The sequence below is a fragment of the Mustela nivalis genome (assembly GCF_964662115.1).
Source record: "Mustela nivalis genome assembly, contig: HAP1_SCAFFOLD_486, whole genome shotgun sequence".
Classification (NCBI taxonomy): domain Eukaryota; kingdom Metazoa; phylum Chordata; class Mammalia; order Carnivora; family Mustelidae; genus Mustela; species Mustela nivalis.
This window is the reverse complement of record NW_028136170.1, coordinates 192,078-219,134: the sequence shown is the minus strand read 5'-3', so window position 1 is coordinate 219,134 and position 27,057 is coordinate 192,078. Positions and strand designations below refer to the sequence as shown.

The following is a 27,057-nucleotide window of genomic DNA, read 5'->3' as shown; positions in this document are numbered from 1 at the left end:
CGCTTCCTGTGAGGGAATGGGAGCCACACCAGGCGGCAGAATGCAAGAGTCCTGCTATAGAGCCTGAGATACTCCCCTGAGAGAGGTATAAAGGCCCAGCAGGTGCCCTTTGATACACGCCCTTGTTTCAGAGCCTGCACCAAACTTTCGCCCCAGAGAGGTGCACAAAAGCCCAGCCTGGTGCTCTGGGACCTGTGCCCCATTCTCAGAGCCTGAGACCCACGCGCGAACCTCTGCCTTCCCTGAAATTGGTGCATGTAAGGTGGGCGCTCTTAGACCCAGAAAGACCGGGCACTCGCAGCCCGGGCCAGCGGGAAAATCTCAGTGTGCGATTGCTGCTTGGAACCTCTCTAGCAGTCTAGAGGTGCCCAAAAGCTGCTGCCGTGCTTTTGGGTACAAGCAAAAGATCCTCCATCCCCAGGGACAGCGACTTCGAACCTGCTCTGCCAGCAGCCAAGGGGGAACTTATTTGGGCTCTGCAGCCAGACTGAGGCTTCTCTCTGAGAGGGAGATCAGGGTGCGGTTTGTTTTCCTCTAAAACTACAAAAACCATCAAAAGCGGTCAAAGTGAGAAAAAAAAAGTGAACAAACAAAAAACCGCCAGAGAACAAAAGCCTGAAAAAAAAAAAAAGTTTCCTCAGAGCCCACCCCCTTGAGGGGGGCGGTAGGACTTAAGTCAGGGAACATCATTGACTGAAAACCCACATGGCAGGCCCCTTCCCCAGAAAACAAACCAAGAAAGAAAAAAAAAAAAACAGAGAGAGAGAGAGAGAGAGAAAAAGTACTACAAGAGAACTACCACTACTACATAGGACACTTTTATCTTTCATTCATTCCCACTATTCTGGTTCTTTTTATATATATATATAGGTAATTTTTTTAACCCCAGCAGGATGGTGGAAGGGGTACATGGCTGAGTGCCTCCCGGGTCTGACCCTGTGTGACGCCACCCGGTGCCTGCAGCTGCCCTCTGGAAGGTGTTGCTTTAGTGGCAGAGCCGGAGGGCACCAAGCGTGTGTGTGTCTCCAAAGTCCTGGGTACCATATCACAATGCCTTCCTGAGAAGCAGAATCAAGGACAGTTGCTGATCTTCATTCCTTCCTACCAAAGGTATCTCATACACCATCTTTGGAAGTTGGAGCCAGGGGGCGCATGGGTGGCTCAGTTGGTTAAGTGTCTTTCTTCAGCTCAGGTCATGATCCCAGGCTCCTGGAATGGAGGCCCACACATTTGCCTCCCTGCTCAGCTCCCCTGAGCCTGCTTCTCCTTCTCCCTCTGCCATTCCCCCAACTTGTGCTTTCTGGCTCTCTGTGTGTCAAATAAGTGAATAAAATCTTTTTAAAAAGTTTGGGCCAGGGGGTGCCTGGGTGGCTCAGTGGGTTAAGCCGCTGCCTTCAGCTCAGGTCATGATCTCACGGTCCTGGGATCGAGTCCCGCATCGGGCTCTCTGCTCGGCAGGGAGCCTGCTTCCCTCTCTCTCTGACTGCGTCTCCATCTACTTGTGATTTTTCTCTGTCAAATTTGCCACCTCCCTGAATTTACCTGCATCTTTTCCAAAATCTACTTATCTTCCTGCCTTCGTGACCATAATGAGTCTATAAATTTTCAATAGACAGTGTGAACTCACATTGCTAATATTTGCATAACATGCACCTCTTTCAATCTCAAAGAAAAGCTTCACACCGCAATGGTCTCTAATCTCCAATTAGTTTCTGTTCTGGGATCCCACTGGAATTCTATGCGCCTGTCCCCTAAGATCCCATAAATTGTGGTCCAGTTTCCCAGCCAGCCAAGGAAAGCACATGGGAAATCTTGCTGAAGTATGAGTAAGAGCCAACGAAAGGGAACATATTTATCTGCCTCGAATGCTGGGACCTGAGGAAAGCAAGTTTCATTACAGACAAATCAGGAAGGAGGTGCAGATTGCTTTTTATGTCACTCTGGAGTGGAGGTCTGCTCACTCACAGAAACTCAAAATCTTCACAAAGGACAATGTCCCCCACCCCCAAAGTCAGCTGGGGATTCTCAGGAAAACTTTAATTGAAAGTATTACGGATTCTCCAACTTCCCAAAATGCAGGAGGAACATCTACAAGCAAGACTGTCACCACTTTTAGGCAATTACACTTATTTACCTTTTTTCTTCCTAGAAAATCATCCTCTCTCCCAATCCATGATCTTCTTTTTGTAACAGTTTCCTAAAGAAGGAAACAGATGTCCTCCCATTCCAGTTCCATCCAAAATAATAAAATAAAAATCTTTAAAATTTAAAAAAAAAATTGTGATTTGTTGAGACAGAGCACATATGCAGAGGGACAAGCAGACTCTCCCACTGAGCAGGAAGCCCGATTTGGGGCTCGATCCCAGGACCCTGAGACCATGACCTGAACCGAAGGCAGATGCTTAACCAACTGAGGCACCTAGGAAGCCCCCAAATAATTCAATTTTTAATCACTTTGCCATAGACACTTTTGGGTGGCTTTGAAACACCAGAATCTCATGGACTTATCAGTGTCCTCTTCACCATCTCAGAAAAGGACTGGGTGCCTCTCAGAGGCCTCTCTCCCCTCCTGACCCAGGTCCCAGCCAAAGGTCCTTCACATTAGAGTATGAGGAACTGAGCGGGATGGGGTGTGGAAGCACCCTGGGGTGGGGGGCTCTGGGGCCCTCCCACTCCCAACTTCAAAGACAGCGCCTGCTTTCCCCTGCCTCATATAGGTACCCTGGGTTTGCCCTCTTTAAGGTTCCTGGTTGCTGCAAAGGTCTGAAAATCTCCTAAGTAGCACAAAAGCCATCATGTGCATTTTGGCCACACGGGACAGAGGGAGTTTAAAGGAAGAAAGATAAAGCTCCCCAGAATGAGCCAGCAGCTCTGGGCTTCCCCGCACATCTTTCCTGACCTTCAGAACCCTGGGAAGGAGCCCCTTGGTGCAAAGTCACAGGGGGAGCCCACGCACAGCCCAGGCCTCCTGCCCCAGGTCCTCTCCAGCCATAAACTGACCCCCTAGCCCCTTCCAAACCATCTACAGCCTCAAACCACTGACGTGCGGTTCAGCACCCATCTCCAGAGCGCAGGATGCACGTGGCTTCCCAGCACCCTTCCGTGTCCGCTCCCAAAATCACCGTGGGAATGTCGCAGCAAGGAGACAGGGAATCGATTTTTATCCTCTGGGTTGTCTTCCCTCGTAGCCCCTCAGGAGTCCCCACGCAGCAATGCCGCGTGGGCCCTACTGCTCTGAATCCACTTCCCTGGAGGAATCCGCATTTCTTCAGCATCTGTGTCTGCAAACCCGGCTCCTCTAACACCCCCCACCAAACGTACCAAGAACCAACGGGGGAAGAAGTTCATTTCTGGCCGACAAGCCTTTAATCCCTGAGAGCTGTGGCTGATGCAGGAGCAGCTTTTCTCCAAATGGTGATTTCGATACGAGGTCGTTTTACCTGCCAGCCCACAACATCCCTGACGTGTGGCTCCCAGGGGCCTCCCTGCGGCCAGGCCTGAGAGTGGAGCCCACCCTTGGGCTCATTTTCCACCGCGCTGAATCCAGGCAGCGGTCCCGTCTCACGACAAAGGGTGCTGAGTAATGAGGTACTGCCACCAGGAAGAGAGGCAGCAGGTCAGACAGATCTGGAGAATGACACTGGCCTTCAAGGGCCCCTCACAAGGGAAATACCATTAAGTAGCAGATCTGAACAGATATACTGTGTTCCACATTCACGCCGTAAGGATGGGGTTTCCTCGAGCCCTAATCAAAGGAACTCTTTCACCTGAGATCACTTGACCAATCAGTGACTCAGTTTCCTTATACTAAAAATGAGGATAACAATACATCACAAGATTGTTTTGAGGAGCACACACGTTACAAAGTGTTTAGAGGCACCTGGGTGGCTCAGTGGGTAAGCATCTGACTTCAGCTTAGGTCATGATCTCATGGTCCTGGGAGAGGGCCGTGTCAGGCTCCTTGCTCAGCGAGGAGTCTGCATGTCCCTCTCCCTCCCTCTTCACTTCCTGCCCTCTCTCTCTCTCTCTCAAATATATAAATAAAATCTTTAAAAAAACCGAAGTTCTTAGAACACGATATGCACATAGTACAGGACACACAAGCACTTGTTAAACAGATAAAAGGGTACAAGAGGTTGGCTTCCCTTCAGATTTCTAATAGGCTCCTGTCTGGGGGTCTCTAGCTCTTAGGAAGTGGGGAGGCCTCAGAAGCCCAAGATTGTAGAGTTCCTCCGAGGCCAAGTTCAGTTTTCTATGCAGGACAGAAAACCTGTAAAACACATCCCAGACTTGCTTCGCTGCCTTCCTAGTAGGGAATCCGTTCCCTCAAGAGTGGTCCAACCTCTCTTCCACTATTTGGGATGTAGAAAACGTTTAGACATTTCTCCATTGGTGCTCATTCCATCCTCATTTTTAACAATCTAGCTGTGTGTTCATCTGGTCTTCTGTTAGTTCCTTTATCCAACAAACATAGAGGACTCACCGTGTCCTAACTGTGACCAAGACATCCAGCATCTCATCCCACAAAGGAAACATATTAGCAAATGTGGCAGCAAAGAGGGATGGGGTAAGGCAGTGACATCTGAATCAAGATCAAACTAACAAGCAGAGCCTGCCATGAAGAACATTCCAGGTATGGGCCCCATAGGCATGAAGGCGGAAATGAATAGATTATGTGCAGACAGCAGGACAGGGGACTAAGGGGACACTGGAAAGGAAGGCTGCGGAGCAGCTGTTGGCATTGGAGGCCTTGCGAAGGACTCTGGAATTCCCTTTGGTTTCAGCCAGAAGCTACATGAAGGTTTAAGCAGGGAATCATCAGATTAGCTTATATTTGTAAAAGATCGCTCCTCTTCCACAGAAGACATGGGGATGGGGTGGGGGTGTCCACGAGCCTAGAAGCTGGAAATGGAAGCAGATGAAGTTTCCAATATCCTGGCCAAGGAGTGAGTCTGTCGCAGTGAGAGTGTCAAGATTTGCAGTTCTAAACTTTTTAGTAAAGTGGCTTATTAAACACACAGCTAACTATTGCCCGGGGTTCCTACTTTTGTAATAAGTTTTTTCTGAAACTAAAAAAGGGGAGAGGGGCTCTCTGCACCACGTGCCAGTCAGGGCGGAACATCATCGTCACATTACAGGGTGTTTTCAGAGCCTGTTATCCTTTTAGTACGACATCCCTCCCACCCCGAGACAACACCGTGCCTCTTTCCGCCAACAGAAGTTGAGTTTTTCCCTTTCCCTCTTCCTTCTTTCGAGGGCAGAGCTCAGGGCTTCTCCAGAGATTCCATCCTAAGTTCATAGATCTCACCGAGCCGACCACATTCCCCTCCCTGTGGGCGCCAGGAAACACTGTAAACATCTGTATCTGCACCTGAACATGGGACCTTGGATCCCAGCTACAGTTACTTGTGCTGTGGTAACAAGGACATCATGTCGCGTTTCAGGACATTTTCGTATATAAGGCCTCGGGTCGGGATGCTCAGGGTAGGAAAAGGGTGGGTTCACCCCTGGGCAGAGTGGCATACCTTCTCTCTCCTCCTGGCCTTTGCCCGAGTTGGAGATGCCCTGTTCCTTCCTCTTCACCTGAGTAATCATTATCTCTGCTTCCAGAAGCAGCTCAGGGGGCCACCTCCATCCGAGGGGCCACCTCCTCCCCAACCCCGCTGGACCAGGTGACCCTCCCCAGAATTCCATATAAATCCCTGTTAACGTTGATCCCACTGCTTCCCAGAGGCTCTTTCTCCTTGTCTTTACTTTGTCTCTCCTGCTGGACCCCAGGAGACAGGTCTCACTCATCATTTTATCCCAGCAGGGTTCAGTATGTTGCTGAATTAACACATGGCATGTCCCGCACATCGCTGGCAGCTGGATGAACTGGAACACAGTGTGGCAGCATGTACTGAAGCAGGGGTTCTCAGAGCACCAGGGGATTCAGTCGGTGAAGCATCTGCCTTCGGCTCAGGTCATGATCCTAAGGTCCTGGGATCCAGGCCTGCACCGGGATCCCTACTCAACAGCGAGTTGGCTTCTCCCTCTCCCTCTGCTTCTCCCCTCCCTCTCAAATAAATACATAAAATCTTTTCAAAAAATAAATTTTAAATAAATTTAAAAAAAATTAAGCAGTTGTTCTCAGCTGCAGGTGATTTGGCTCCCCAGGGGACATATGGCAATGCCTGGAGAAACGTTTGGTTGATGTAATTGGAGGAAAGGGCGCCACTGGGCATTTGGTGGGGAGAGGCCAAATGGAGGTGGCCAACATCTGGCCATGCACAAGACAGGCCTCAGCAAAACATCACCCAGTCCACGAGGTCGACAGGGGAGACCCGCATCTAATCTAGGACCTGGAAAACCTTTTCCTAGGTTTACATGATCAAGGGAAATGTATCTGTCCATCAAAACCACAGGAATGTCTAAAGCAGCTTATCCTCGGAAGCCCCAAACTGGATGCCATGTAAAAGACCATTAACAGGAGAACGGATAACTGACTACAGTACCTACGTGATGGAAGACAACAGACGATAACGAAATTTAAGATGCATCATACGCGACAACAAGAAGGAATCCACAGATGTCCTGAGGAACCGAACCACCAGTGCAAGGTAACAGGCAAACTTGATCGCTGGTGATGGAAGAGAAGCAGGGGGCAGGGAGTGACTGACTGGGAAGGAGCAGGAAAGAACCTCTGGTGTGTTCAGAATGTTCCTGATCCTCATCTGGGTAGTAGTTACACACAGCGTGCCGCATGCTAGGACTCATGTGCTGTGTGTGTGTATTACACCTCAGCAAGCTTTACCAAAGGCAACGGTCCTCTAAGAGCCCCGGCGGGCAGGATTCACACACTGGAGCAGGTCCTCCGAGCATGACTTTCTAAGGATTTCTGTGCACAGTCGGCAGGAGCATTGTAGATATGTTTATGGAGACCTATTTCACCACAGACACCAAAACCCTTACAGTGGGTCCTTGATTCAATTCTGCTTCGGTCATTTTCTGCTAAGGATTGTGCTACAGATGTGCACACAGACTTAGGTTTCAAGAATATTTATCACAGCAGAACAAATACAAGAGGGAGGCAGCAACAACACGGACCCAGAGGAAACTGTGTGATACCGCGGACTCATTAAAATCGACATTTAAAAATGTAAATGGAAAACGACTACAATATATTAATTACAATTAAAGAGCAGGTCACCCAACAAGCTGACACCTAAGATATATGAAGAATATACTCAATATGATTAACTATGATTAGCTAAGGTCATGAGGGTTTATGGGATTTCTTAAAATTTTATCATTTTCCCCTAAAATGTACATATATTACTTATTAATAAGAAAAAATACACAATCACACTTCTTAAAAATAAAGGTGAGTTTTCAACTCTAAAACTGAGTACCAGGGGCGCCTGGGTGGTTCAGTGGGTTAAAGCCTCTGCCTTCGGCTCAGGTCATGATCTCAGGGTCCTGGGATCGAGCCCCGCATCGGGCTCTCTGCTCAGCAGGGAGTCTGCTTCCTCGTCCCTCTCTCTGCCTGCCTCTCTGCCTACTTGTGATCTCTATCTGTCAAATAAAATAAATAAAATCTTTAAATAAATAAAATAAAACTGAGTACCAGACCCCACACAACTCCCAGATTCCCCATGGATTCAGAGCCCTGCTGCCTGCAGAAGCGCTCTATCGACGCTCATCACAGTGGCTGAGACAGATTAAATAAAGAGATAACATTGCAGATTTCCTGTCTCTTATCCGACTGTGCAGATTGGTTAAACAAATCCAAATCCATACATGCATTAGATCTCACTGAACTGCGTACGCCCTGAGAAAAAGACCCTGTAAAGCAATTCCCTGTAAAAATACGAAAGTATTTCTGACAGCAAAAGTTTTCAGATTGCTGTAACGAAAAAAAAAACTAAAAAGGCACGACCTTCCCTGATTAATTAAGTCTCCCTCGAGAGAAGGCTACCACTTCCCCAGGTAATCTCATCGCCTCAGACGAATCCATGTTTCTCTGTGAAGTGGAGGTGATCGCAGCTCTCTCGGAGTACTCACAAAGGTTTGGCGTGATTATGAAACGGAACATTATGACCGGGGCCCGCTGGTTGTGGTCACCGTCATGCCCACAGCCTGAACACCACCTCCCTCCAGGAAGCTCCCTTCTCTGAATTCTGTGTGGTAGGGGCACGTGGCTGACTATTAGGGAGCACTGCATAAGGCGTACCTGTCGCTCGCCCAGACGCACAGCTCCTCCCGGAGCCACCGAATGCCACCGAACGCCGTACAGAGCTAAAGCTGGGAGCAGTGGCTCACCGTGGACACCAATGATGAGGGCTCAGGTACCTCAGCTCACAAACCCATTACAAGCATATACATTTAACTCTAGCTTTAAGATGTTTCTCCTCTTACTTCTCAGTCAAAAAAGACTTTAAGCTGAGTAAACCAACAACAAACCCTAAGATAAAACATTTAACCGTGTTAACTTCCTAAGGCCTACGGTCGTCTTCAGCTTCTCAAGGTCACACCTCCCTGCTGAATGATTACCGAGGGTTGCTGACATGGTACACAGAAAAAAAAAACTCTTAGGATGTCCAGCCTCTAAGAGAAAAAGCAAACAGCTCAGAATGCAGCCAGCCATGGCAAAGGAACCACCGACAAAGCCAAACACAGAGGGGCCCCTGAGCATCTGGGAAATCTGCCTGTTCCTTTGCCTCCTCAGAGGAAACGAGTCACAAGACTGCTCAGAATGGGAAATGAGAAGGGCAGAAGCCCGGAAACCAGCGCGTCCTGAATTTCGTGCTGCTTCCAAGGAGTGAGCCCGCCTGCTGTGCTGCTGTGTCAGTTATTTACACAGTGGGCAGGTGAGGCTGACAGCTTGAAGGGGTTATTTTAGAGGGAGAGCTGTAAGTCTGATCAGGAGAAGGTTCTGGACCCTGGGGTCCCAGCACGCATCTCCAGCTTCCAAGCTGACCCTCCCTTCAGACAGGGTTTAAGAGGCAGCAGGGCAAGCATGGTCTTTGTATTTAAATCACCTCAAGGGGGCCCATATCTCCAGGCACAACCAGAAGCCAGGGAGGAGAGGGAAGGGGGAGAGGGAGAGGGTACCTCCACTCCTATCTGCTGGCTGCACTTCTGGAGCGCCTGATCCAGGAAGCTAAATGTGTGGACAGAACAGAAGGAAGAATCTGGGAAGACTGGAAGACTAGAAGAGCTGTTCGTGGACTAGTCTCAACCTGAACCACAGAAACACCTCTGCCTCCCTGCCCTCCTCCCCTCGGCTGGGCACCAGGTGCCTCCCTACTGCACTCCAGATGCAGATCCAAGCTCAGTGGTGCCCAGTGCCGATGCCTCTCTCCGGCGCAAGGACTCTAGGGCATCAGCGGGACTCCTAGACAGCACCTGTGATCTCTAATTTAAAACCAAAACCAAAATCCCCAACCAGCCCAATCCAGCACAAGCAATACATATTTATGTGTAAGACACCTATGCACACATACACATTCACTTATCTACACACACACACACACACACACACACACACGCTTTTGCAGCAGAAGGCAGGCATGAAACCTGTTCCCTAAGTCCTTTGCTTTCCTCATCTGCTTCTAGCAGCAACAGCCATTTCTGCTACGGATTTTCCTATTCGAGGGTTGATCACAGATCCAAATGCCACCATCCTGTTTGCCACCCTTTCCTACCCCACCGGCCCGCTGACGTCTGTCAGTGAACCAGGGAACAAAGATGGAAGACAGGCCCAAGCTGCCTTCCTAAAGTGGGGTTATATTTGACACTTTAATAAACCTCAGAGCCTGAGCCTCTCTGCTCTCAGACTGGCCAGGGTGCAGCTCTCACTCTTACCAAACCCGTCCATCTCTCCTCCCCCCACCGCGGGGCACAAGGGTTTTCTCTGCCCGGCATCTATTTCCAGGCCCCATAAATCATATCCCATTGTTCCAGGCCATCTGAACTCATGCTTAATAAACCATCCACCTCACCCTTCCGCCACCACCCCGAATTTCCCACAGGGAAAGACTGTTTCAAGAAGAAAAGGAAATTCTTCATTAGGGCTGGATTTTAAAAGCAAGCTTCCACAAAAAACCAGAAAACAAAATTGGGTATAAATACCATCCAATAACCACTAAATGTCTTTGGCTAAAGCACCTGCCTGCCTGTGATTCTCAGGTCCAGATGTGAGCTCAGTGCACATCCAAAGGAAGCAGAATTTGAACCTGATGCTAAATGACAAATGATCCTGAACTTCATGACCATTTAAGTGCCACAGTGGCTAGACTAAATTGCTCTGATGCAGAATTTCTCCCAAGTATAGGTTACTGAGAAACAGAATATTGCTTGAAAATGTATTTAGGTGCGCTCATCCTTCTCAGACCAACACTCCTGGGCTCTTAGTCATAACCAGGCTTAAGCTAACACGATTCCCCTATTTTCCCCAGAGAGGGAGGGAAACAAGAGGACATGTCTCTCATGTTCCAAGATCAAAAACTGGATCACAGCACTCACAGCATCAAGTCTGCCAAACCAGAGCTCTGGGTACGTACAATTCTTAAAGAGCTAATTGAATGGAAAACAGCCATCTGGGGCTGGAAACCCTTATGACATTCTGGGAAATGTATGGGCTTTAAAAGGATTATGCAGGGTGATGTGACTTTCAAAATTCCCAAACTCTGAACTGAGGCCTAAATGAGAATATGTTAAATTCACCCATTCCAAAACACAGCACAGTTGACTCGGACCCTAGAGCCCAGCTGTAGCTCAGGGTGTCCACACTGCGGCCTGTCTGTGGGAGGTCTGCAGACCACTCCCTGCTGAGAGAGTCCAGCCAACCCAATCAGCCTACCAGCAGGCTGTGGCACAAGGTCCAGATCCTAGCCCAGGCACCAGCCAGGGTTCCCTTTGGCCTGCCCTCTTATGGTTGAACAACAATCATGGAGAGCCACAGGGAGAGCGGCATTGGGTCCAGTATGGCCACTCCCTGGTCCTCCACAACACTGGTTGCACACTCTTCAACACTAGAAAATGGTGTGCAGAAACAAGGGCCTGCCACAGTAGGCTGTCGAGCAAGGAACAGAAAGCATCAGGGGACAGGTGGGACTGCTGGCTGGTCTCCACCTCTCCCAGAGGGCAGAGGCCGCAGAGCTTCTGCAGGCTAAGCAGAGACGTGTCAGAATTACCTTCCCAAAAAGTAGGCAGTAAAGGAGGATTTCAAGCAGCCACAACCACCAGCAGGCCTGCGACCTCCAGATATCAGGGGCTTGACCATGACCGTGTCGGTAAGCAGAACACACAAGTGCCTTCTGGAGCGAGAGAAGACAGCTTAACGCTGATAACTGGTCCTCTCACTCTTCTCTGCTCTCACCAAGTGATCCTGAAAGGGATGGACAAAGTTGGTCAGATTCACTGGAGAAAACACGAGCCAGTGAAGACGTCCCGGCTCGCACTAGGCCTCCCTCCAAAGGCTGGCTGCCCCACCCCTGGCACCTGGGTAACGCTGCTCTGGGGCCATCCACACAAAACGATTTACGTACCCCCCACCCGCAACAAACACACACAGACACAGACACAGACACACACACACACACAAGCTGCATCGGGCTTTAGGAACCTAACTCAAACGCACCCCTAACAACAACCCCACAGGTGTGACTGGGTTGGACTCTCCCAGCAAGGGAGGGAAGGCCCTCCCCTTGGGTCCTTGCCAGCGGCAGGGTGCCACCTGGGCCTCCGCCTCATCCTCTTCATCCACGAAGAAGTCGGAGCGGCCCCCACCAACCACCACCACGCAACCAGATTCTGGCACTTCAAATCCCCGCTGCCAGGGCCCCATCTGTGTGCTGACCGAAAAGCCGCCCTCAAGCAGCCGGCCCGCGGAGCATCTGGAGTTCTCCCAGCCCCGCGCTCACGCCTCCCCAGGCAGCCCTCGCCCCCGCGGGCCGCGCCTTACCGCCAGTGTCCACGAAGCGCGGGGGCGGGCGGTCCCGCAGCGTGGCACTCCAACCCGCGCTGGCCTCGTCCTCGTCGGACTCCTGCCCTTCGGGGTGTCGGGAGGCAGCAGGGGGCCGGGGCCCTTGTGTTTGGCGTCCGAGGAGGCGGCGGAGGAGGAGCGCGAGGCGGCGGACTTGGAGCGCGAGGCGGCGGACGTGCTGTAGAAGGCGTTCCCGCCGCTGTCCGGGCCGGACTCGCGGAACACTTCGTCCCAGATGTGCAGGCTCTCGTGGCGCGCGAGGGCCGCCTCGAGCAGCGCCGGCGCCCTCCTCCGCGCGCTCCCGCCGACCTGGGCCCTGGCCCCGGCCGCCGCCCGCGCGCCCGCCCCCCAGAGCGCCTCCCAGCCGCACGCGCCGGGCACCGGGCCCGCGCCGCGGCCCGCCGCCCCCCACCAGCGCAGCCCGCAGCACATCGCCTGCCGCCCCACGCCCGGCCGGCCCGCCATCTTGGCCGCCTCGGGCCCAGTGCCCTCGGAAGCGCCCTCGGAGCTCGGGCGCCGCAGGCTGCAGGCCGCGGAGGGACGCAGAACGCGAGGGCGGGAGGCAGGGGCTGCGGCCGGGCCCAGGTGCCGCCGCTACCGCCGCCGCTGCGTCTCCTCCGCGCCCGCTGCGTCCCCGCGCGCCCTCCCGCCGCACCCCGCGCTCCCTGGCCGACCTTCCCGGGCGCGAGCCGCCAGAGATGGCCCCGCCTCCTCGCACATCCGGCCCGCCCGCCGGCCAATGGGGAGCAGGCCGGGGCGGGGCCCGCGCGGGGCACGCCCCACACCCCTCGGCCCAGCGGGGCAAGGAGAGCAGCTGCGGCGGCGGTGGCGGCAGGGGGGAGGGCGGCCGTGGCTTCCTCGCCTGCGGGACGTGTGGCCCAGGACGGCCACCCGCAGGCCCCGCGTGGCCCCGCAGGGGGAAGGGAGGAACCGAGTAAGTGTCGGGGGTTGGGGGGGACGCAGCCGGTCTTCCCGCCGCCCCAGCCGGCTCGCGGAGCGTGAAGCCCGCGCTCTCGGTCCCCTTCCGCAGTTGGCACCGGCGGCGGCGGGGAGCTGTCCGCCCCGGTGGTTCTGAACCAGGCGCTGCGGAAATTCCAGGTAGGCGCCGGGCCTGAGGGTCACGATTCCCGTGGCTGCTGTGGCTGCTGCTGCTTCGGTGCTCCACAGCCGGCTGTACCTTGAGCTCTTGCAAGCACAAGGGCTATCTGGCTTCCGGGAGCCTTGCTCTAATAAGGAGCCCTCCTCGCTGGTTCATTCCTGGGGTCAGGTGGTGACTCAGTCTCGCTTCAATACCCCTGTAATTTGAGGGGGTCAACATCTGATCTTAGTCATTCCTTCCGTCTTTGACCTTTGACATCTTTAAAATCAAAATATTCATTACCTTCCAAATATTAATTACTCTAACACCACCACTGCAACATCTTCACCCATACATTTGACACACTTGTCTGTTAAAGTACGGCACAATCACCCAGGCTTCAGTGTTCTGATAAACAATAGATCAGAAAGGTTTCATCCTCTGCCTTGGCCAGGAGTGAGTGGCACTCATTCCATTGATGACGATACACGTGATCAGGCGTTTCTTGCTCCTCTCTCCCTCCCACAATAATGCAATAAGTCACAATGATGGTAATTGGGCCATAAAGTCACTTGCACTCTGAAATAAAATAAATCCACAGAGATGTGAAGGGCTTGCGAATCCTACTGGGTATTAACTAAATAAGGATTACACGACAGGGAAAGGCATATTGCTATTTCATGCATAAAGGATGCAGATGCATAAAGGGTGAAGATGTTGGTACCACCAGCTAAAGTCGTTCTAACAGCAGGTGAGCAGCTTCTGCTCTCGCCCTCCCCTCGCAAGCCCCTGTTTCCTCCTCCCAAACCAGAGTCTCTGTACCAGCATGAATTCCTGATCATCACTGAAAGATGATATATAAAAAGGAAAAGATTCACATGACATTGCTTTGTATATGAATTGGCTGATATACGTGAAATTGTTTGCAAAGCATTTCAACTCCGTTGGAAGAATTGTGTCACAGAAAAGAACTGGTTTCCAGCACTTCTCTATACTGTGTTAACCAGGGAAAGATTCTGAAGAGAGTTCATACAGGTAATCAGACTTAAAAAGGTCATTGACACATAGATTAAAGACGAAAAGTAAGATTGCGTAGCTCAAGTTCAAATTCTGCAATTAGGAATTCTGTAATACTCCTGTTAAATTTAATGACATATATTTTAAAAAATAATTGAAAGGGATCAAAACACTGAAATACATAGGCAAGAACTCCTCTTCTCCAGGCAGCCAATGAAAAAGTCAGCAGCTAAAGTAAGTATTTTAAAAACAGTGGCTAGCTTTGCTACCCAGAGGAAGCAGGAAGTAGAGCAGTAACAGTTACAAGGATGGAATCAGTCTTCCATTGTGCCAAATCTGCATTTGTATGGTGCTAATCCCAAAGAAACCTTAGAGTCTTTGTGCTTCTGAGCTCTCAAGTGCTTGTAGCTCACAGAGCATGCAACACTGGGAGAGGATTATATGGTCACAAAAGAAACAGACTGGGAAATCAAATTGTTATCCAAACCCTGGCCCAACAAAAATGAGATGGCTATGTCCATTTAGAATCAAGGGTTTAGCAACCCAGTGCTACTTTGTTTAAACAAATGTTTCCGACCAAGAACAGTAAAAATACTTCAGCCTTTAAAAACAGGTGGCTGATTCTCCTTGTGAAAGGAGGGGAGGAAAGGGAAGAAAACAACTGGAAAACAAAAACCAAAAGACTTTCCCATCTGCTTGGCAACCTCCTACTCGATGCTATGATTATGGTTCTACATCATTAAGTTTTACAAGTAATGTTTTCTGACAGGATAATTATAGAACCAGCATTATACTGAGATCTTTTAACTTTGAGTCATTTAAACACATCTTCCAAATAATACAACTTTGTAATATAATTAATTTTAAGATTAATTATAATTAATATTGAGCTTTTGGTTCATAGTCTGCACAAAAGGCTCCAGGGTAGTAAGAACAACCCATTTCTGTAGTAGATTCCTTAGGCTTTGTTAAGCCAGAGAGGTTCATGCTCTTGTGAAACTGGGGATAATAGCCATATTTCATTGAGTCTTGGCCTCCTTTCCTGGTATAGTTTAATAAGAAACAAAAAATGCTACCATTCAAACTATGATACAATGTTTTCTTTTCATTAATATTTTAATTTAAATGTATTCAAAAAGCTCTTTGGTAAGTATTTAGACAGATTTTTATTACATATGGCCTTAATGCATACATAAAATAAAAGTTAAAATTTTGGGTTAACGTTTTTCCAAACCTCACATTAAGAATCTCACTACTTTTATTTACTTTCTAACTGAGAGATTTCAGTGCCCAGATTTTTCTCACAATATGTTCCTCTGAGCCACCCAGAGCTTTTGTCATGCTGCACTTAAAAAATTATTATTAGACATATACCTGACATTCAATGTTAAATTAGTTTCAGGTGTACAACATAGTAATTTGACAATTCTATACATTACTCAGTGATCACCACAGTAAGTATATCATCACGTCACCATATAAACTTATTATAATATCATTGGCTGTATTCCCAATGCTGTACTTTTCATCTCCAGATGAGAACAGGAAATTATTTTATTTATTTTATAACAGGAAATTTGTACCTCTTAATCCCCTTCACCTATTTCACTCATCCCCCATCCACCTTCCCTCCCATAACCACCAGTTTGTTCTTTGTATTTAAGAGTCTATTTTTGTTTTGTTTTGTTTTTTTTGTCTGTTCACTTGTTTCTTTTTTTATATTCCATATAGACGTGAAATTACAGGGGCCCCTGGGTGGCTTAGTGGGTTAAAGCCTCTGCCTTTGGCTCAGGTCATGATACCATGTTCCTGGAATCGAGCCCCGAGTCGGGCTCTCTGCTCGGTGGGGACCCTGCTTCACCTGCCTCTCTGCCTGTCTCTCTGCCTACTTGTGATCTCTCTCTCTTTCAAATAAATAAATAAAATCTTAAAAAGAAAAAAAAAAGGAAGTGAAATCATATGGTATTTGCCTTTCTCGGTCTGACTTATTTCTCTTAACCTAATACCTTCTAGATCCAGCCATATTGTCACAAATAGCAAGATCTCATTCTTTTTTATAGCTGGATAATATTCCATTATATATCTATATACACCATATCTTTACCCATTCATCTACTGATAAACACGTGAACTGCTTCCATATACTGGCTATTATAAATAGTGCTGCAGAAAACCTAGGAGGGCATATATCTTTTTGAATCAAGTGTTTTTATTTCCTTTGGGTAAATATCAAGTACTAGAATTACTAAAGCATATGGTAAATCTATTTTTAATTTTTTGAGGAACCTCCATACTGTTTTCCACAGTTGTTGCACCAATTTACATTCCCACTAAAAATGTACAGAGGTTCCTTTTTCTCCACATCCTGGCCAACACTTGTTCTTTCTTGTCTTTTTAATACTAGCCATTCTGACAAGTATAAGGTGATAGATCTCCCTGTGGTTTTGATTTTATTTTCCTGATGATGAGTGATATTGAGCATCTTTTCACATGTCTATTGGGTGTCTGTATGTATTTTTTGGAAAAATGTCTATTAAGTCCTCTGCCCATTTTTCAATTGGATTATATGTTGGGGTTTGGGTTTTTTGGGGGTTTGGTGTGTGTGTGTGTGTGTGTGTGTGTGTTCTTTACATATTTTGGTTATTAATTCTTTATTTTATTTATCATTCACCACTGTCTTCTCCCATTCTGTAGGTTCCCTTTTGGTTTTGTTGCAGGTTTCCCTTACTGTGCAAAAGCTTTTTATTTTGTTGTAGTCTTAATAATTTATTTTTGTTCTTGTTTCCCTTGCCTAAGCAGACATACCCACAAATAATGTTGCTAAAACCAATCTCCAAGTGATTACTGCTTATTGTCTTTTAGGAGTTTTATGGTTTCAGGGCTCTCATTTATTCATTTAATTTTTTTTTTAAGTAAGCTTTACACTGAATGTGGGACCTAAACTCACAGCCTCAAGAATAAGAGTCACATGCTGTAAAGGCTGAGCAAGACAGGCACACCTCACACTTCACATTTAGATCTTTGATCCATTTTGAGTTTCTTTACGTGTATGGTAAAAGAATGTGGTCTAGTTTCATTCTTTTGCAAATGGCTCTCCAGTTTTCCCAACACTGTTTTTGAGGAGACTTTCTTCTGTTACATATACTTGCCTCCTTTGTCAAAGATTAATTGACCATATAATTGTGGATTTATTTCTGGGCTCTCTATCCTGTTTCCGTTGATTTATGCGTATATTTTCTCCCAGTACCCTACTGTTTTGATTACTATAACGTTGTAGTATATCTTGAAATCCAAGAAACTGATACCTCCAGCTTTGTTCTCCTTTCTCAAGATTGTTTTGCACGCTACACTTCTTATAAAAGTATTCTGAGGTCATCCATTCTGCTTGGTTTGATGCTGGTAGGGTTTCTCTTTTTCTTTTTTCTTTTTTTTTTTTCCTTATCTGAGATTTTCATATAATAACCAGTTTATTTTCTTTCTTTAAATGGTCCTCAAAAGGCCTGTGGCTTGGCATGCCAAGGGATGTAGATGATCAGTTGTGCCCTAGGAGCAGTAACCACATGGCACAGGGTCAAGCTGTGGTCACTTTATAGGGACTTCCACCTGCTCAGCCCCAACTATAAGACAATTCCTGACATTGGAGATGTGAAAGAAAATGGGAGGGGAGGGGCATCTTAAAATCCATAAAATATGGCATATTGTCTCCTGTTTGTACTTTTACAATTTCTGATTTTGCAAATGGCCAAGCTGCCGCAGGGAACAAAAATGAGGTCCTAAGGTGGCAGAGACTGACCTGGTCAGCCCTGTACTGCACAGGCTATGCGTTACTGGATCAGTATGAATGGAGAAAGCAGGGGTGAGTCAGGGAAGCTGCTGCTTCTCCCTACATTGCCTTCATCACCCACAGGAAGGGGGCCCAAAGCCAAGGAGGACCTCCTGGAACTGAGACAGGGGAGGGGAAAAGAAAGCTGAACGATGCCACAGCTGCTGAACCATGACCAAAATATGGGGGAGAAGGCTGGAGGCAAATGTGCATGGTACACCGTGACATTTGGAGTCCTAGGTGACATAGAAGCTTAAGGATCCAACCTTGCTCAAACTGATTTTACATGATGATTTTATCTACTAATCAACCCAGAGATGCAGAGAATGAAATAGGGCAATACTATAGAAAATGCTTGAGAGAAATCTCTCTTATGATTGAGATAACCTGATATTTCCATTGATTCATTCATTCATTCATTCATTCGTTCAACAATTATGTACTGAGTATTATGTATCAAATCCTCTTCTGAACACAGAATAAATAAGGAAAAAAACCCACAAATACCATTTTTATAGCACATGCATTCAAATAGAAGAGAGAGAACAGACAGTAAATAAATAAATATATAATATGTCAGCTGTTGATAAGAAGTCAAAAGTAGAGAGGGACAGAAACTATGTTGATTGTGATGGTGCTGGTGCTGGCTGTGTGTGCAGTTAGGGGAGATTACTCTGATAAGAAGACATTGGCAGATCCTTGAGTGGATTCAGAGAACAAGACGGGTACATTTAAGAAGAGGAAACAAGTGCAACGCCCCAAGAAAGGCACGCACTTGCTGTACTCTGTTAAACACTAAGGAGGCTGGTGAGCGGAGGCAGAGACAGCTGAGTGAAGAGGTAGGAGATGAATTGAGAAGGAAGTTGAGTGTTAAATTTTGTAAGACTGAATTTTGTATTGAGTGAATTGGGGAGCCATTGGAGATCTTAGAGCAGAGAAATAACAAGGTCTGACTTTTGTCTTAAACGGATTGCTTTAACTGCTGAGTGGAAAATAAACTAGAACAGAGCAAAGATGGAATCCAGAAGACCAGATAGGAGACTATTACAATAACTCATAGAAGACGGTGTTTTGGACCACAGTGGGAGTAACTGAAATGTGGAGAACTGGTCAGATTTAGAATATATTTTGAAGATAGAATCCACAGCTTCTACCAAAGAATTAAACATGGGCAGTGAAAGAAAGAGATGAATCAAGAATGACTCTACAGTTTCCTGTTTGAGCTATTGCAAGACCAGCAGAGCTCGAGAAGAATAAGAGCTTGGTTTTGAACATGTTGGGTTTAACTCATCTAGGTAGATCTGGAAAGCAGGCAGTGGAAGAAAGCTCAAAATCCAGGTCTGGACTGGAGGTGGAGATGTGGAGTCATCAGGAGATAGATGGTAGAAGAGGGACAGTCACCAAGGACTCAGTGTAGACAGAGGAGAAGTCTGAGGTTGGGTCCTGGAGCACATTCATACTCAGAGATCAGGGAAATGAGAAGAAACCCCAAGTGGAGGGGCTTGTCCTCACTCAGAAGGGATTGGAGTAAGGGTTCCACCCAGGTAAACTTAGTGGGATTCTGTGGGTCTTCTTTCCTTACCGATTTTTCTTTTCAAGATTTATTTGAGAGAGAGAGAGAGAGAGAGCAGGAGCACACACATGCAGGGGGAAGAGACAGAAGGAGAGGGAGAGAATCTCAATCAGATTCCCCGCTGAGCATGGAGCCTGACGTGGGGCTTGACTCCATAACCCTGAGCTCATGACCTGAGCCAAGATTCACACGCTTAACCACTTAGCCACCTAGACACCCACCCAGTTTGTTTTTCATTCTTTTTTTAAAATAATTTATTCATTTATTTATTTGACACAGAGAGAAAGAGAGAGAGAGAGAGATCACAAGTAGGCAGAGAGGCAGGCAGAGGGAGAGGGAGAAGCAGGTTTCCTGCTGAGCAGAGAGCCTGATGCGAGAGCCCGAGACCCTGAGACCAGGATCTGAGCTGAAGCCACCCAGGTGCCCTCAATTTACTTTTCTCAGTGAAGTCATCAGAATGGTCGGTCATCAGCTGTATCTGATGGAAGGTGTTCAATTCTCACTCTGAACAAAATGGCTGTACATTAGAATCACTGGGAGAATTTTAAAAGCACACTTATATCCAGACCCTAATTGGATATTAATCTAATTGGTTCTACACCAATTAGATCAGGTCCTTTGGAGGTGGGCACTCCTGTGTTTTAAAGTCTTCCAGGTGATTCAAAAGTGTGGCCAGTGTTGAGAAGCCCTGGCTTAAGGTTGGAGGAAAGAAGATGTGAAATAGTCAAAATATTTCACGAGAAGAATGGAGATTCTGTCGGTCAGAGAAACATACTTGGATTTGTGGCTGAGAATTTAATGTGAAAGGGGCGCCTGGTAGGCTCAGTGGGTTAAGCCGCTGCCTTCGGCTCAGGTCATGATCTCAGGGTCCTGAGATCGAGTCCCACATTGGGCTCTCTGCTCAGCAGGGGGCCTGCTTCCCTTCCTCTTTTTGTGATCTCTTCCCTTCCTCTCTCCTACTGTGATCTCTCTCTGTCAAATAAATAAATAAAATCTTAAAAAAAAAAAGAATTTAATGTGAAAGCTTCCAGCATTGTTGCTTTTCTCACCAACCACCTTCAGCTGCCAGGGGCAGACATAGGGTGGACAGAAGGTTGGGTTTTTACCAGGGTGGGGTTTTATCAGGTATGTATGATGTATGATGGAGGTGAGAGTATGGGACAGGGATTATAGTTATGGGAGTGGACTCTGTGCCAGCTGCGGAGGCCTGTGAGAATTTGGGGTAAGGATCAAGAACCACAGAAAATGAAATAGGGGGACGCATGGATGGCTCAGTTGGTTAAGCAGCTGCCTTCCGCTCAGGCCATGATCCCAGCGTCCTGGGATCAAGTCCCACATCAGGCTCCTTGCTCGGCAGGGAGCCTGCTTCTCCCTCAGTCTCTGCCTGCCACTCTGTCTGCCTGGGCTCGCTCTTGCTCCCTCTCTCTCTCTGACAAATAAATAAAATCTTAAAAAAAAAGATTCTCTTCAAAAAAAGAAAATGAAATAGGTAAATGGATTCTTCTGAGTGACTTAGATAATTAATACTTCTTGAAATAATTTAGTGCAGCCAGACCCCTGCAAAGCAGCACAAACAACTCTGATGAGTGCTTCAATCTACCACTTCTTCCCAGGGCTTCAATCAATTGCTTTCAACAAGTGAACATTGAGATATTTAGAGCAAAGGAAAAAAAATAAATATTGGAAGTTCGCATTTTTTTTAAGATTTTATTTATTTATTTGACAGAGACACAATGAGATAGGGAATACAAGCATTGGGAGAGGGAGAAGCAGGTTTTTCCTCTGAGAAGGGAGCCCGATGCGGGGCTGGATTCTCAGGCCCCTGGGATCATGACCTGAGCCAAAGAGCAGATGCTTAACAATTGAGCTACCCAGGCTCCCCTGGAAGTTAGCTTTTTACATTCTTGGAAAATGGGATTTTGTACATTTATGTCCTTTTTCTGTCCCCTTGTGGATATTTTCCCTCTTGAAGCACACCCAACCCCTGCTCCACAGTTGTCCAGTAAAAGAAAGGGATCTGAGTGCCATCCCCAAAGTTCACTTGCGTTTAAAGGAGAAACAATCCTGGGAAGCTGTTTTACACAAAAGAGTAGATTGCTCAGTTGTAGAAACTCAGCTATTATAAGAAAACGGGAGAGATATTCGTTACTAGAAGGGGGACTTGCTCAGCGTTTCTAAATTCACATTGGTAGATTGTTGAACTGTTGTAGGCTGAGTGTTAAAATCACATCTTTCCCTCCGTTTTCTTACAGAGACAATGATGGTTCTTCCAAGATTGTCTGTGAAAGGCTAGGCACCTGCAAAACCACACATTTGACCTGAGCCATCACCCAAGTAGAATGTAATCCGCTCTCAGATCATAGGAGAAAAAAGAGAGAGAGAGAATCCCAAGAAGAAACACTCACGTCAGGATTTTCATCAAATTTAGTGCACGTCTCACCATTTATCTTCATTTGCGGTAATTTTTTAAATAAACACTAATGTCGAATTGCCCTGCGTTACAACGAGCAACTCAATTATCAGAAAATCACGAGTCTCCAACGTTTGTTCTAATTACTAAAGCAGAAGAGTGGACAGAGTTTAGAAAATTTTCAACAAGGCTTAAACAAGAGAGATTTTCCACTTTTTTCTAATCAGGTCAACATAGATACCACTTTCCCTACAACCTTGTAGGCAGTTGGTATTTTTCAGAGATATCATTTGGTTCTTTATAGAAGGCTTAAAGTTGGAGGTCCATAAAAACGATAATCAACTTTTATGTGTGCCTTCTATAGGCCAGGAACTGTGCTAAATGAACAGTATCTAATTTAATCCTCCTAACAAGCCCTGTGAAGTCAATACTACTGACTATTCTCACTCCAAGAGGGGGGCAAAGCAGATGCTTCGAGAGTTGAACTCAGTTTTCCAAGTTCATACAGCTCGTATATGATGGAATCAGGACTTGAGCTCAGTCTAATGCCAGGTTGGACCCTCAGTGGCAGCTACTGTAGTTTTTTTGACCATCACCTGCTTCCCTCCCCCACCCCCGCCCCCATCTCATTCCCATTTAGGGATAATCAGCCATACCTAAATGACAGTGGCCAGGCAGGAAGGGTGGCTACTGGGTTTAATTATTTATATCCAGGGGGAAGAGCCGCCTCGCCCCATACGTTCTGCTTCAGCTCTTGCCCTGCCAGGGGAGTAGCCATCCTTCAAACCATCAGTGTTAATGGCTGGTGAGGGATGAATTAGGCGGCAGGGGTCACACACAGTTTACTAGTCATGCATATTTCTTTCAGAATACCTAAGTACCATTCCCTTGGAGATGAGAAGAAATGATGGGAGGGATGTTAAAAGGGACTCCCAGAAATATTTCTGGACCAGTCATGATCACTAGCCCTTATGATACTCTTGGAGTCATTTTACTGGTTCTTGAAATGAGTGCACTTGCCCTAGGATGGCTTGGCCCCTCCCAGTAATCAGAAGCTCCCAGGATGGGTCAAAGATTACTTTATTTGCTATAATTCTGCAAGTTGAATGTATCTCTCAGCCATTTCCTGTGAATGCTATTATGGGGCAGGCACAGGGGGATGACTATGGGACAGAAACATATCAGGTGAGAGGGATCCTATGCTTTTGTATGAAGGAGAAGCCCATTCTCCTTGGTGATGGGAGTTTTCCTTCTGCTCTGACTCCTGCCCAGCCGGGATCAGTGGGGAGCCTCCTCCTTTGGGCGACAGGTCTCTTTCTTTCTAATTCTTCTTTTTTTGGGACAAAAATCAAGACTACCCTTCTTTTCATCTTTCAGCTTTTTCATCCTGGCCAACGACACTCAAACACCCTCGCCCCCAATTTGGGCTGCTAGACTATGCCAAGAGGCCACATACTGGATATATTACCTCAGGCCCAGTGTTTGGACTTCACTGAACCTTAATTGTAACATCTGAGAAGGGTTGGGGAGGCGGATGTTGTGAGGATTCATTAATCCAATGTTAAATTTTTATCACGGAGTCAAGAAAGATCTCTTGTTAGGAATGTGTTTAATCTTACCAGGATAGAGGGCAAAATAGCATTTTACATATATTTTTTTAATAAAGTATTTCTTTTTAAAAAATTATTTATTTGACAGAGAGACAGAGCAGGAATACAAGCAGGGGAGTGGGAGAGGGAGAAGAAGTCTTCCTGTTGAGCAGGGAGCCCAATGTGGGCCTCCATCCCAAGACCCTAAGATTATGATCTGAGTGGAAAAATGACGCTTTAAGGACTGAGCCACCCAGGTTCCCTGCAAAACAGCATTTTTTAAAAAGATTTTATTTATTAATTTGACCGACAGAGATCACAAGTAGGCAGAGAAGCAGGCAGAGAGAGAGGGAGAAGCAGGCTCCCCACTGAGCAGAGAGCCCAATGAGAGGCTCCATCCCAGGACCCTGGGATCATGACCTGAGCTGAAGGCAGAGGCTTTAACCCACCGAGCCACCAGGCACCCTGGAAAACAGCCTTTTAAACAATATTTTTATTTTTATTTTATACATATATATGTAAACAGAGAATTGAATGTATACATATAAATATAACTTGTAAACACATTTGATATATATTTATGTTTATCCTAGGATGCAACACTGCCCTCCTGAGCAGCGCAAGAGGGTGGGTTTTTACAAAGAATCACCAAACAGCTTGACCCAACTGAACGGCCTGCCTTGCGCTGCTGCTTAAGAGAAAGCCTTGAGTTGGTTAAGGTTTGACAAATACTGAGAAAAACCAGTCAATTAATATGTTAAAAACACTACCCAACCACAGTATGAACCATTTAGACATATGGCTTTAATTTTGACTTTAGTCTCCAAAGCCTAGGGGTCCCTGGGGAAAGGGGGTAGAGGGAGAGAAAGGACCAGCTTCTCTGTGGGCCAGGTTTCTGGGGTTGCTCCCAGCCCTGCCCCCAGAGGGAATGCCCCCACCCAGGGCTTTGCTCCCAGAAGGGACCCTCCCCCAGAAAGCCCCTTCCCAAATGGCCCTGACCTTTGGCCACACCCTCAGAGGTCCCATTATCCACCCCCAACCCCCTCACACCCCCCTACTCTGCCAAGCACCGCCCTCAGAAGGGTTCTAAGGTGAAGTCAGTGTGCTTCTCTCTCAATGTCTAGGAATTACTCAGTTTTATTTTTGACTTTGTGTTTTTTGAGCGAAGTGGGTGGTGTAAGGACCTACTTTATATTTTTATATTTTAGCCAGAGGCTTCCATTGAGGTTACACAATAACCTTGTTGTTTAACCCTTAAGCTGTCCCTGCTCCCCTTCTCCCAGGGGACTTACTTAAAAACAAGTCCCGGAAATCAACCTCAGGTAACAAAGCCCAAATACAAGGGTGGGTCAGGCCAGGTAAGACATCTGATCAGTGGAGGGCTGCATACTGTCTCCCTAGCTACCAAGGAGTATGGGTCCCGCCTTTGTGAGTCTTTTGGGCGAAAATCCTAACCAAGGTGATAGGCTAGGTCAAATATCTACTAAAAGGTAAGTTGTAATTCAATTGGTCACCTAGCATCACTGTGCAGCTTTCTCTGTGTGTTACAATTTCATTGGCCACCTGTGCATGACCAGGCCCAACCGCATGGCCTATGTCCTTAAAAGCTAGTCTGTAAAGGAGAGAGGGGTTGACTTCTCTGTAAGAAAAGCGGCCCTGGCTGGTCAGTTTGATTCTTGATGCTTGGTGCAAAATAAAGCTTTGTTTGACCTTCGCTTTGTATCAGTCTCGCTCTTTTAATCATGGACCCATTATTGGGGCATAACAGGTGGGATAGTGGAGCACGTACATAGTGGAGGGGACAGCCCACTGTGGGTATCCACCATTCCTTGCCTGTACTGCTCATTTGCATGTACTGCTCGCCCTGCCCGGTGAGCACAGCATGGAAATGGACACTTCGTGAGTGGTGGTCAACGAGACTCACTGACCACGTGATGTCTATGACCGAGTCAACCGGAGCTCGCCTTCCCTACAGACCAGAGCTTGCTCTGAGCACCGGCAGGAGGCGGTGGCCTCTTGTGAGCAGCCCAGAACCCTGTCTTGTCCTTTCTCACTCATGTCACCTCCCTGTGTTAGCCAAGCCTTGGAAGTGGTGACTTAGGAGGGAAGGGAAAGAAAGGCAGCCCCTGGCTCCTGATCCTGTCAAGTTCCGTAATCATCAGGAAGCCGAGGGCAGCAGGGTTGGTGGAACAGGTGTGAGTCCCCAGGTGAGGTAAAGATGGCAGAGCTGGTCTTGTGCAGGATTTCTACGGTTCTGATAAGAAGAGGGCACGTGGGTGTGCCCCAGCTGTGGAATTCCCTGCGTGAATTATTTAACACTGACATTGCACCCTGCGAAGATGAATGGCATAAATCATGCCCATAATCACATTATAAAATTTTTATTTGCTTGGAATGACATTAAATGCAAATAGAAAACAGCAGCCATGCCCCTTCAGAAGACAGATGGTGGAGGAAATGAGCTTTCTATTTTAGTACCTTTAACAAACACTTCCTCCCTGTTTTTGCCCAAAGGGCCCTATATCTTCATTTTGCATGGGGCTTGTAAATTATGTAGCCAGCCCTGGGGACAGCTGTGCAGTGTCTCAATGACCCAGTGCAGGGAATGGCAGGAGCCTCCCTCCTTGATACAGTAGTATTACACAAGCCCCTGAAGCTGAAACAGAACTTCAGGATAAAGTCTGGGGGGGAGGTCCTCAAATTTCTGAGTCATGGGCTGTCGTAAACAAAATAACAGCCGGGTGGCTTAGGCAACATACAATTTATTTTCTCATGGTTCTGGGCGCTGGAAGTCCAAGATCAAGGTGGCAGTAGGGTTTGATTCTTCAAACGTCTCTCCTTGGCTTGCAGATAGCTGTGTTCTCCACTCTGTCTTCAAACGATTGTCCTTCAGTCTGTACTGTCTGTGTCCTAATCTCTTCTTCCTGTAAGCACACCAGTCCTGTTGGCTTGGTGCCCACCCCCAGTGAGCTCGTTTTCCCTTTATCACCTCTTTAAAAATCCTGTCTCTGAATACTGCCACATTCTGAGATGCTGGTTGTTAGGACGTCAACGTAGGAATCTGGGGGCATCCAACTAAGCCCATAACAATAGTCAAAACTGGATCCGAAACTGAAATATAGACACATTTTAAAATGCTAAAAGTGTATATATATAATTTTTGTGGTAGGCCTGAGATGGTTGGTAGGCTGAGATGTATTTGTAACCTTTGAGGGAAAAATCCTTTGGAATGATCAAAGAGCGCTTCTATGTAATTCCATACATCCACAATTAAACCCCAGAGCTTTTTAATTTGGAATTTGGCTGTTTTGTGCTTGGTGGTAACCAAAACCAGCCTAGGGCTTTTCTTTTGTTTTGGCAGAAAAGTAGGAGGCAGAGGACTTGAGCATTTAGACATCTTGCTGCTCTTTGGTTTAATCATACTCTACTGAGTTGCCCGAAACTAATTAAGCTCTTGGCTCTGTAGAGGAGAGATGATGTTCCTTACATGTCATTGGCCACAATGTTCCTTTTTTAAATTGTTGTTAACATTTGTGTTATTTTTCAGTATAAGAGACAAGCTTTATCTTAGTTTGGGCTGATGTAACAAGAGCACCATA

At 47.1% G+C, this 27,057-nt stretch overlaps 1 protein-coding gene across 1 annotated transcript in view; it reads right to left on the bottom strand.

Annotated features, from left to right (window-relative positions):
• The window catches only part of LOC309857190 (uncharacterized protein), a gene marked incomplete at its 5' end in the record, with an annotated part of 132,330 nt that overhangs the window by 30,223 nt on the left and 75,050 nt on the right, over positions 1-27,057 (bottom strand). The window contains one exon of the mRNA XM_082750004.1: positions 11,948-12,029. Within this exon, the coding sequence (XP_082606130.1) occupies positions 11,948-12,029 (82 nt within the window). The remainder of the gene's footprint in view (positions 1-11,947; positions 12,030-27,057) is intronic.